Source organism: Idiotropiscis lumnitzeri, chromosome 6 (assembly GCF_059441095.1).
Source record: "Idiotropiscis lumnitzeri isolate Australia: NSW breed Sydney's pygmy pipehorse chromosome 6, RoL_Ilum_1.0, whole genome shotgun sequence".
Lineage (NCBI taxonomy): Eukaryota > Metazoa > Chordata > Actinopteri > Syngnathiformes > Syngnathidae > Idiotropiscis > Idiotropiscis lumnitzeri.
Window position 1 is genome coordinate 825,293 of NC_142396.1, and position 11,836 is coordinate 837,128.

Genomic DNA, 11,836 nt, shown 5'->3' on the forward strand with positions numbered 1-11,836 from the left:
CGACGGTTGCGGAATAATGGCACAACATTGTGGGATAATGGAGGAATAAAGTTTGTGGAATAAATGCAAGAGTAACAAGGTAGTGCAGTGAGGCAGCAACACATGAACAAAAAATACTTTCATCGACGGGGGGTGCGGAAGGACCTTTCTTGAAACGTGCGCCGCCTCTATGCCAGCAGGATGCACGAGCATGAATCTTTTATTGATCGATTTCATTGGTTCAACCAAGATGGCGGCCCCGTGGGCCCTTGCACACCCCTGCGTGGCAATTTTGTAATCTTATTGACGCTTTTGAGATGAGAGAGGAATTATGAAGCCATAGAATCTCTCAAAAAGGATAATAAAAAAAAAAAAAACGCACAAGTGATCCATTTCCTCCACTTTTACTATTGGATGGATGTTGAACTGTCGAGACTACGGGAGTTCCACAAAACATATTGGTGTGTTTCTACATGTTTGCGTTTTTGCTGTTGTACCTGCTAATGATCAAACTGTGGACTCCGTACTTGCTCTCAATCTTGTACTTTCCCGGAGCACTCAAAGGGTCCACCGGGACGCCTCCCTTGTACCTGCACACAAGCACAACACTTTTGAGGTACAACCTGCCGTACTGTGGTATATTAGTAGTACATTGTGCAATAATAGTTGAATGCTTTGGACTAATTGTAGGGCACTCTGGAATGATTATCACACATTTCAGAAGAGTAAAATTGCGGGGTCATTGTAAAACTAGCAATGGAACACGTCGCAGAAAGTTGCGTCACTAATAATGTTTTTGTCATTGTCATAATCGAGCACTGGGAATTATGGAACAACGTTGTGTAATTGTAACTGTAGAATGTCGCAAAATCAGAGGTGGGCGCTCAAGGCCTTCTCTGCTGGCCTAACAAAATTAAGAAATCATGATCATATTCTTCTTAGTGATGTTGTTAGGTTGAATTTATATTTGATCCCATATTTTACTCTATTAGTATTGCAAAAGAATTGTTCCACAGCGTGACCATATGGATGAGAAGACTTTAAGAGAAGCGGATGCCTGAAGACTGGATTCAATAGCTGCAACATTAAAGGAGGTGTGCCCGAGACACACCTCTGAAACAAAAGGACTGTGACTGGTGACTGCCTTGTCAATCAGTTAACGACTGCCAGTGATGTCTGTTTTGCCTCTCGTGTCTGAAATGTTTACATGTTCCTGCTGGTGCTCCCCGCTTCATTCTTTAGTGCAAATACGTTGTATTGTTAGGGACTTCCCTAATAAAATAGAGGGCTCGGCAGAGTGTGCTCCAGAACAAAGTTGGAGATGTAACTGAGCACACCTCCGTTCGTTCTCCTCGCGAGTAAAAGATCAACTCTTGTCTTCCTTCCATTCATTTTGCCTATGTTCAGTGATTGAACCTGACAGATGTCATATTATATCTTAGTGTTGATTTTTTTTTTAGGGTTTTCATCCAATCAGAATTCAGGTAGCTCATGTTGCTAGGCAGATTTCATAATACCAGTAGCACACGCTATCCTTTCCGAGGCCTTCCGATACAATCGTGTGGGCGTCTCCTCGGTGTGTCAATGGGCTTTCACAGTTGATAGACAGTTGCGATAGCCAATCATATTGCGAGTTGGTTGCAGTGAGCCTTCTCGCTGGCCTTACGTTGAAGGGGACGAACACGGCTTCTGATTGGATCCTCACTCGTGAGGGGAAAGCGCTATGCCGGAATCAACGCACCAGAAAGTCGTCACTGGCGACCGTTGGAAAATCCAAAATACATTCTTTGCTTTTTTAAACCACAATGGCCGAAAGAGGGAAAAGTGTGGATTTCATTGCAGATACGCTTGCGAGGCCATTTTCAAGACGGACCTCTCAACACTCATTTAGTACTGCGTCAGTGTGTTTCTGTATATTATTTGTCCAGACGTGGTGTCGTAAATGATGGTATTATGAGGAGGATTCATTTCAAGTAGGGCAAAGAAGGACTTCACTGAAGGCCCAGGTGTGAAATGCACAACACGCCACTCCGCAATACTCGAAGATCGCCGTGGCATTATGGGCAACACGGAAATAATTGTACAAATTGTGGCAGAAGCATAACCTTTGGGAATCATCATAGAACACTGGAATAAAATGTGGAATAATTGTTGAAGGATGTGGAATAATTGTTCCACATGGTGGAATAAGCATAGAGAATGATGGTAGACTTGTAGAAGGAAGTGGAATACTAGAATAATGATGAATTTTGTGGCAACTTAGCAGGATAATTGTTGGGCATTGTGAACTAACGGTAGAAAGTTGTGTGAAGGCAGTGCAAAGACAGACGTGAAGAGGATCAAAGATTTTTAGTGACCATTTGACGACGGGCATGGGGGTCCCCAGCACGGTGCAGAAGAGTTTGACGGGCATCTTCTCCCACACGGTGTGAGGCCGCAGGGCCACGATGAAATCGGGCATGCGCGGGATTTCCTCCAGCAAATCCACTTTCCTGTACATCTTCTCTTTCACCTGACGGCACAAGACGGACGTTTTGACAAAACAAGATCATGATCTTGCTTTGCTTTTCGGACACGATGGGACTCTCCTTGCCTCTTTCTCGACGGCCAGACGATCGACTTGAACCTTGGTGGCGATCCTCATCCTTTGGAGTTCCTCCTGGATGGCAGCCAAGCCCTTTTCCACTTTTTTGCTTACTCGCTGGTACTCCTCAGTCTCTCCTGTCTCCTCGCTGGTCCTGCGGCACGCAACGACATTTTTACAGACAATAATGTACACAAAATTCCCGTCATATCCCATCATCATTGGGAGGGAATTATGTTTGTGGGGGACTCCAGTCACATGACGTGACTCCAGTCAGACCAAAGTTGCCAGTTTGAGGACTTGGAACTTCCTTGACTGACTTGGTGTTCATGAGGATGCGACTTAACAAGACTTGCCTGTTTACATTTGAAAAAGTGCCAGATGGCACATCTTGACTTGGGACTCGCTTAACGCCAGTCATGACTTGATTTGCTTGAAACGTGAAGGTTAAGTTTTGAGACTCTGCAGCATACGGTAGCAAACGAGCAGAACGCCGGGATCGTGAATTTGGGTCAGCGCCGCTTGGTGTTCTATTTCGCCTCAGAAAGCACGACTTGACATGTCTCATCCTCACCTCTGCCGGAACACCGGGATGGTGTACGCTAGTTCCGCCATCGCCTCTGCGGCCGCAGCCTGCACCTGCCTCGCCGACTTGAAACTCGACTTCCTGCTGATCAAGGAAATTAAAAAAAAAAAAAAAAGTCAGCCAGAGTCTTTTTGTCTCGCAACTTGGAAACCTCAGTGATTTTGTTCCTTTCAAGCAACTTTCCACCAACCAAACAAATTGTCAACTGCTTTAACATGTTCATCATTTTTGGTGAGTGGCAAGTCAAGATGCGCTTGACATTTGGTGCTCAAGTTGCTGGCAGTCACATGATGGTCATCTTCTAGTGGGGGGTCACGCAGATGTGTAGATTTCCTCTCAGACCTCTTCCCGAGTGGATCCAGTCAAAAAAAAAAAAAAAAAAAGAAAAATAGCCGAGACACAGAAGCCACTGCGCATCGTAGAGCGTTGCAGAATAATAATGCCGTCGCTGTTTTGGGGAACGACTGGAGACCACTGACGTATGATTACAGCTGGTTGCAAATAACTACGCTTTTCTGTAGTACGTGCAGAACATTAGGGAAGCATTGTTGCAAAATAAATTTGGCACACAAAAATAATGGCACAACTTTGTGGTCGTTCGATAGAATATTTGTTGAACATTACAGGGCAGCCAGAGAATGCTGTGGCATTATCGTTGAATGTTGTGGTGAAAAGATATTATAGACTCAGGTAGAGTGACGATAAAACATTGCGGATTAGGTGCAGAACGCAGCAGAATGTATCTAAAACATTGCGGAATGAGAGCAGATTGTTGTCGAACAGAAGGTGCTGCGCATCAGTGGGTGTGAGCACATTGGAAAGGCCCCGTTTTGCATCGCTGTCTCTGCGGCGTGTCATGCAAAGCCGCCGCTGCGAGTTGGCTGGCATCAAAACGACAACTAAAAACTTCAGCCGGCAGCTTTTTGGCAACAATTCACGTCAAAGCCGGCCTGCCCGAGCGCCACACCACGATGAGCAAGAGCGGCACGGAGCGCTTAAGCGAAGGCAGAATGCTCAGCATGAAGGTTCATGCCCTGAGACGTTGTGGAACCTCCAAATTTGTTTCGCCGCAGGAAAAGTACGACTCTGAGAAAAAAAAGAGCGCGCATCCAGAAAGGAAAAGCCAAATTGAAAGAAACTCATTTTGATCTTGCCTTAGTTGTCCCTGATTAGAATCAAAGAAGAACGAGTTAAAAGTGTTCTCCGCAATAATACGTGTCCCCAAATGTTTAAACACGGCGTTCTGAGATTATTAGTCCATTCGTGGGATAAGAATTGAGCGTACGAATCCTCGCAATATCAATTTTGCCGTCGACTGAACTTGAAAAACGTCACGTGAGAAAACAAGTGAGCCAGAAATTCAAATGAGAATGTTTTCCGAATATGAGCTTCAACCAAAATGTTGAGACGATCTTCCTTTTGGATGTTTTGATTGTAGAGCGCTTTGAGCTGCATTTTAAGTCCAAAAATTGGTTATGACCGATTTTCCGGGTGCGCAAAGAGCAGCTGTGATGGCGTTTTCCGCTGTCAGCCAGAGACAAAATGGCCGCCCCCGCGGATCTTTGCGCTTAATTCATATTCCAGAAGTGCAATATTAATCAGAAAAGCCATGTTTAGACGAGTGGAGGCACATGCAAAATATTATTGTGAAGAAAATATTCAAATTAACATCCCGGTTAGAGAAAGGTTGGCGATCGGATTGGCACGATATTTTTATTTCGTATTGATTTGCTGGATTCATTTCAATATAGAGAAAAACGGAATTGTAGCTGTCAATTTCCTTTTTCCATCACTCCAACAGATTGCGTTTGACCTTGGAGGTTCTACAATGTGAGAAGCATGTGAACGCGCGAGCCAAGCAGCAAGAGGCAGCGTCCTGGCGTACCTTTGCATCGTCTGCCGAGAGACGACGCGCTTGGTGCTGTACTGATAAGCGAGATCACTTTTCACTTGGTTGTGGCGCTTCCGCTTATACCAGGGAATGACATTGGAAGCCATGACGGGAACGCTGGAAGGGAGGAGGAAACCTTGAGTGTGTGTGTGTGTGTGAGACCAAGGAGGAAGGGACGGAAGGGACATTCCTGACAGATTTAGAAGATGACCATGGTTTATGCTCCAAGTATCGGTGGCAGGTATCGGCATTCTTTGAAATTAGGCGAGCGTCTTGCGTATCTTTCGCTTTTACAGGACAGCTGCAAGACTTCAGGTCATGCCGGGCAGCACGGAGCTCGACTGGAAGAGTCGTTGCGGTAGGCTGAAAAGGTAACTTCCTGGGCCGCTGCTGGTTTACTTGCAGTTAAAACCAATATTTGCAGACAATATTCATTTGCAAGAAAAGGCGAAAATACATTTTAAACTCTAAAACTTTCTTTAAATGGCATAATGTTTAGTAAACAACTTTTCAGATTTGCAGCTTGTTGACGTTTTCTTTTTTTTTTTCCTTTAACAACTTTGTTTTAGAAAGCGCATGGAGCTCCCGAGCTCGGAAAGTTCAATGAAAACTTAAAATCTTTTTCTTTCTTTAATTAAAATGCTGCCAAAGATGTTTTAGTTCATAACATTTTGCCGACATTACTACCGAACTGAAATGTTTTTGTTTTTGACACTTTTACTTAGCAATGTGAAATTTGGTAGACCCACAAAAAAATCTCCCGCTATGATTTGAAGAGGCCATTTTAGGGTCGTTGTTGCAAACGTTTCATAGCTTCACTTCAATTTCCCCACAAGTTTAATAGCAACTTAATATTTTGGACATTTTCACTGAGCAACTTGAAATTTGGTAGACATGTATTACACGAGTAGACCGGCAAAAAAAAAGAAAAAAATCCTCAAGGAACCATGCCTGAAAAGACACAAAGTCTCCCACTTTGATTTGAAGAGGCCATTTTGGAGAAATATTCCTCATTTTTCAAAGGCTTTTCCAAAACAAATCCCGTCAAGAGATTGTCGAACCACTCATCCTCGCCATCGCTCCATTTTCTACTTCCACGCAAGGCCCAAACATGACCGAGCGCTTCACTGAAATATGGTTGCCATATCTATCATTAGGAGATCCCAAAAATGCCGATGACCGTATTCTGGAGAGCACACTTGACAACCCTTGAAATGTTTGGCCTGAGGACCTCACAGCGCTCTGCTATGAATAGCTTGCAGCCGTCAGCCGTGATTGGATAAGAGGAAGAGGGACTAAAAATGAGTCATGAGCACGGCAAAGTCCTTCAATGCAACGACATAATCCTTATTGTTATCCTGTGGATTGAATTTATCATCGAGTGGCAAGCAGACACGCTTCTGTTATGTTAAGCGGAGATGAAATACTTGCCACTGATCCCGGCTTTGCGGAGGACTGTTAAATTGGGCTTAAAATAAGGGGTGTGTGCATGTGTGGACGACAAATGAAAGAGTGGAGAATATTTTGAAAAAAAAAAATGGAATGGTTTGTCAATGTGATCAGCGATGTTTTCAAACAATAATTCTATGACAAAAAAATGCAAATACCAAAAATTCTTTCAAATGTAAGTGTGAAAAAAAAGAGGGGGGGGGGGGCTCCATTTGACCCAAGGCAGTTTTAGCTTTATGAAACATACAAGAACTATGGTTAGGGCTATTTAAGGAGTCAACAAAAACGAAATGAAGTGACACGTACATTTCTATTTCTAATCATATCAATTGCTGGGGTGGAGGATTAGAAAAGGTTTTTGGGGAGGTGTCGAAAAAGATGTTTTGGCTGCGTGAATTGTAGAAGAAATACGTTTAAGGCTATTTAGTCAAAATCATAAACATGTTTTTTGGGGCGGGGGTCAATTTGACTTAAGGCTGTTTTAGTGGTTTGAAACATAACAGATTGGGGACCAAGGGTTATTTCTCCACCCCCCCCCCCCCCTCAAAAAAAAAAAGTAACTGAAACATGGACTTCTATTTGGAATAATTTTGGAGTAGTTTAAATGGCTGGCGTTTAGGATAGGAAACTGACGTCAATTGTGGGGGGGTCAATGTGACCCGAGGCTGTCTTAGGTGTAAAAAAAAAAAACAGAGAATACATCTCTATTTAAGCAGTGCAAAACAAATTAAGCGACACACAGACTTGCATTGAAAATCATATTTTGGAGAGTTTTTTTTTTTTTTCAAAGATTAGAAATTGTGAGTACATTTCAAGTTAAAAGGAAGATTGACCCGAGGCTGTTTTAACTTTCCAAACTATCCAATCCGTCACCAAGAGGACATGAACTTGTATTTCTAATCCTTTTGCGGGTTGTTGGAATTGCAATGTCAAGAGGAGGGTTAGCGGTCCATTTGGACAATCCCAAGCTGACACAAAAGTGAGCACTTACCCCCAAGAGATTAAAGAGAGCAAAGCAACGGTGGCGTTGGCGGCGCTGGAGCGGGCGGACGTGGCTTGCGAAGCACTTTGCTGATGGGAAGAAAAACATTAGCCACATTAGCCCCTCGCCGGCCGGCCGGGGGCATGCCGATCCCCTTCCACCCCATGTATGGACGCGCCTGCGACTATATTTAGCATTTAACTACAAATTGGGCACAATTTCCAATTGGACCAGCTTCTCATCATCGACATCATCTGCTAACGCTTCTATTCATCCAGTTCCCCCCAATATGACAATTTTTGCTTTGTTTTTATGTTCTTCTCATAATTTGACTTTCTAGTAATTGTTACCTTACTGTTAATGGCACATGTTGTAAGCAATCCGTTTGGACAGTTGACTGACGTTTATGTTTATTGACCTACAAATGAAAAGATTATTTATTTGCAAGAAGGTAGCAAAAGTTGGAGGAAATCTTTTTAGGTTGCGGGAGGGAAGGGGGGGGGGGGGGGGGGCGTCTGTCCTCCTTGGCTGCACACTTGTGGACAGCAGTCAGTTATTTTTAAACTCCTGAATCACACGGACACTCCTCAAGTCTTACTGTACAAGCACCAAGGAGAAACTTAGCTCTCAAGTTCAAACAGCAAAGTGGGAGAAAAAAAATGGCCCCTTTATATAATTTCGTTTGGGCATTTTTCCAAAGGTTGAGCTTGTGACAACAATTTTTGAAAATTCAGCCAGTTTCACTTCGCAATGTGAAACTTGTTAGGCATGTCTGTCATGAGAAGTCCCACAGAAAAGTCAAAGGGGGCCCCATTTTCAGATCCAGTGCAAGTAACTGTGCGCATGGCTGGAGTTTTGGTAGCTCGTGCAGGTAGAGGAGGGCGTTTGCGCCATTGTGGGAGGGAACGCAGCTGACCTGGATGCCATCCTAGGGAAGTGGCTCCCCTCATTTCCTTGAAATTCAATGCAGAGTGGTGTGATGAATTAAATAATATGGCATGTATAAACACGAGATGGGCAAGGTGAAAAAAAATCGCAAAAAAGGAACTGCAAGAAGACGTCCGATGACGTTAATTTGACCACTGTGGATTGGGAACTTGGAGACCACCGGTGACTGCCAATTGTACGTCCATGTGTGACAACTCGAAAGCCCACCCACAGCTGTCTCACGGGCGCTTTTAAAAATATTTTGGAGATAATCATCATAATTTGTTCAAGTAATTGATTTGGACAATGATTCAAAGGTATTATCCTACGCTCTTGTCATACGACGACGTCCACCACACACGTCCGTGGAACTCAGCCACCGAAATTGTGTTTTACCACCTGCGCCACAACTTAGAACTGCTTTTAGCTGGTCTAAATTCTAGTCTACTTTTTGCCACCAAATGACGAGGTACAACAGGGACTTGTTTTAAAAAATAACAAATAAAAAAAAAACATCAGTCTGCCAATTTTTGGGTAATTTTGCAAGTCTAATTATTCATCTTAAAGAAATGAGTGAAAATTGAACCCCGGAAGCCGGTTTTACTTAACAGCGTGAGATTTGGTATAGGCATGTTGATAATACAATGCAACACAACTTTATTTACATAGAGCATTTTGCAAGAGCGGCAGCTATAAATAAACACTTGATAGATCATTATGCATCGATCAACAACAACAAAAAAAAAGTCTCAATAGGCCATCCCCTAAATATAGACATGAAATCTGATATTTTGGGTCATTTTGGCCATCTTGGCAGCCCATGAAGCCAATTTTACTTTGCAAAGATGAAATTTGGTAGGCATGTCTATCATTAGGAGACCCACAAAAAAAAGACTCAAAAAGCTGTGCGCACAAAGGCAACCTAGGTCATGATTTTTACTTTTGGTGGCCATATAGGGTCATTATGGTAGTTTATTATTTTTTACAAATGTACAAAAAGTCTCAGGATGCTATTTTTCAACATTTTCGACCAATTCTATGATGTCCTTTGCTATCACTCCACTCCACTCATAAACACCAGCCGTTTTAGCTCAAGTTGCAGCGTAGCAGTACAAGTTGAATAAACTCTGTAGTGCAACACTCCCCCCTGGTGGCCAACCTCTGGACACGAAACTTTGCGAGGAGAGAAGAATGGAGCGCCTGCATTGCCAAGTGAGGAGAACAGTAAATACCAAAACAAGAAGATTTTTCTTTGGATTATTGTGTTAAACGTACTAGAAATGGCAAAGAGACACAAAACATCACAAAAACCTTTCCGCTCCTGTTATTCAACAAGTGAGCAGTTTGACTTGATTTTAATTGCAATCATAAATTCGGTTGCACTGAAAGTGTGACTTACTAAAATTGACCGAAAGTTGCTGTTTGAGAGTTGAGGGAGTTCCTGTGCGTGTGCGTGTGCGGGGTCAGTCGGTGGTGAGAATGAAAGCGATTACTGGAGCATGTTAATGTGCCGAGCAGTGAGTCGCAAAAGCTCAAATATGCTCTTTTAGACAGCGTGAAGCAAGTTTTACACGGGCACTCAATGAATGCATACGGCACGTTTTAAATTGATGAATGCGCCAGCGATCAATGGCGAGACATCTGCGGCCTGCTAACTGTAAAAACGGAAATACGGACTTTATAAAGTCAAATCGTTTTACTTGACGAGGTTGACCTTCCATCAGAGGTTGTGATCTTCCAGGATGTAGCGGTGCAAATTCCAAAAAGAAAAGTGCCATATGTGCCCACAGGGTGACTAGCACCACAGACCACTGTGAGTTAACTCATTTATTGCCATCAACAACTTTTTTTTTTCACAAAGGTTGCATTACGCCATCTCGGTCTCCCCTACTCATCACCTGTAGTGAGCGTCCAAAAAAGATGGAACCCTTCGTCTTGTCATTGCTCTTCACATTCACTTCAACATATACAGGCAAACATCTATTTGTAGAAATAAGGATGGAGATATTCTGGACGCTGATACCATGGACTTTGCTGCTGCAAAACTGGAATTTTCCTATTGGAGGACCAACAAAGGCTGCTTTTATCGATTCTATTCACAGATGAGTCTAAAGAGGTCTTTGGGGGAAGGTCACCCTCAAGCAGCCATGACAGCCGACAGCAGCGTGGAGGCTCGCTGACAGCCATCACCCCCCCCCCCCCCTCTTCCTCTATCACTTTGAAGCAGGTCGTGTCGATGATGCCAAGCTACCAGCAGGCAGTGGCGTGGAACTCGCTAAAAGTGAATCCGTGTCCTTCCTTTACGATGCAGGTTGGGATCAGAGAGCGTGCAGCTGGGTGTGTTTGCACTTTCCTTTCTTTATTTGAAGGAGTGGCGTGTTTGCTCACCATATCAAGTTGACACATTGCTCATTGTCTGCAGCGTTTTCCATTCATGACTAGAGGCCACATTTTACAGAAAAAAGAAGGATAAAAAATATGATGTCCTGCCCGCTTTCCATCTCTCCCTGCTGCAACACATTTGATTCAAATGATCTGATAATCAGCAAGGTGTGCAGAAGCTAGGTGACCATCCTGATCATTTGAATCAGTTGTATTGTTGCACGAAGAGATGGAAAACAGGCAGGACAGCGGCCCTCGAGGAATAGGAATGAAGACCCCTGTGTTAAACTGTTCCGGGTTTCTACACAGTCCATCAACCTGTCACAATCTACCCTGTGGCAGGAAGCGTGATGATGACATCACATGACACGACACGGCGGCGACCCTGCTCATCTGCACGTCCGCCCCTGGTTGTCGTGGCAACGCGAGGGACGTGCCGACTATGAAGGGATGGCGGTAGGGATATGAGCTTATCATTGAGATACAGCTTCCTGCTTCAGTGGGAGAGGGGCCCTGCTCAAACCCCTCCTTTACTACTCATTGGTTTCTTCCTTTCCTGCTTCCCCGTCCTTCTTTGCTGCTCAGCCAATCAGGATGCCGCAAGGGGGCAGGACACCATTACACGGCTGAGCTGCTGCTGCGTGGGGGTTATGGGGCATTTTCTAAATAAAATAAATAATAATGTTTAAATAAAAATATGCAAAGAAATAACTACTTTTTAGATGAAAATGAGGTTTTATATATATATATATATATATTTGAAGTCATTTAAAAAATGTTTCTACTTTGGAATAAAATCCATATATCCGAGAATTCCTCTGTTTGAAAAAAAATCTAGAAAACAAATTATTCGCAAATTTGGCAAAAACAAATCCCAAAACAATATTTCTTCTGATTGAATATTTGGGATTTTTACAAGAAGAAAATACGTTTTAAAACTAATATTTTTCCCAGAAAACTACTGCGTTAGTTTACATAAGATAAATATATCTCCAAAAATAAGACATCTTAATATTAGGGAATTTCAAAATGTTTTTGTTGAGAAAAAAAGTGTTT

General features: G+C 43.2%; 1 protein-coding gene across 1 annotated transcript in view; it reads right to left on the reverse strand.

The window, feature by feature from the left end:
- Positions 1-10,804, reverse strand: part of LOC148334403 (myomesin-2-like) — a 30,586-nt gene extending 19,782 nt beyond the window's left edge. Inside the window, exons 1-6 of the mRNA XM_088297986.1 lie at positions 10,787-10,804; positions 7,481-7,560; positions 3,138-3,230; positions 2,573-2,717; positions 2,337-2,491; positions 477-569 (exon numbers count right to left, since the gene is read on the reverse strand). Of these exons, the coding sequence (XP_088154112.1) occupies positions 477-569; positions 2,337-2,491; positions 2,573-2,717; positions 3,138-3,230; positions 7,481-7,560; positions 10,787-10,804 (584 nt within the window). The remainder of the gene's footprint in view (positions 1-476; positions 570-2,336; positions 2,492-2,572; positions 2,718-3,137; positions 3,231-7,480; positions 7,561-10,786) is intronic.
- Between the last annotated feature and the right edge of the window lie 1,032 nt (positions 10,805-11,836).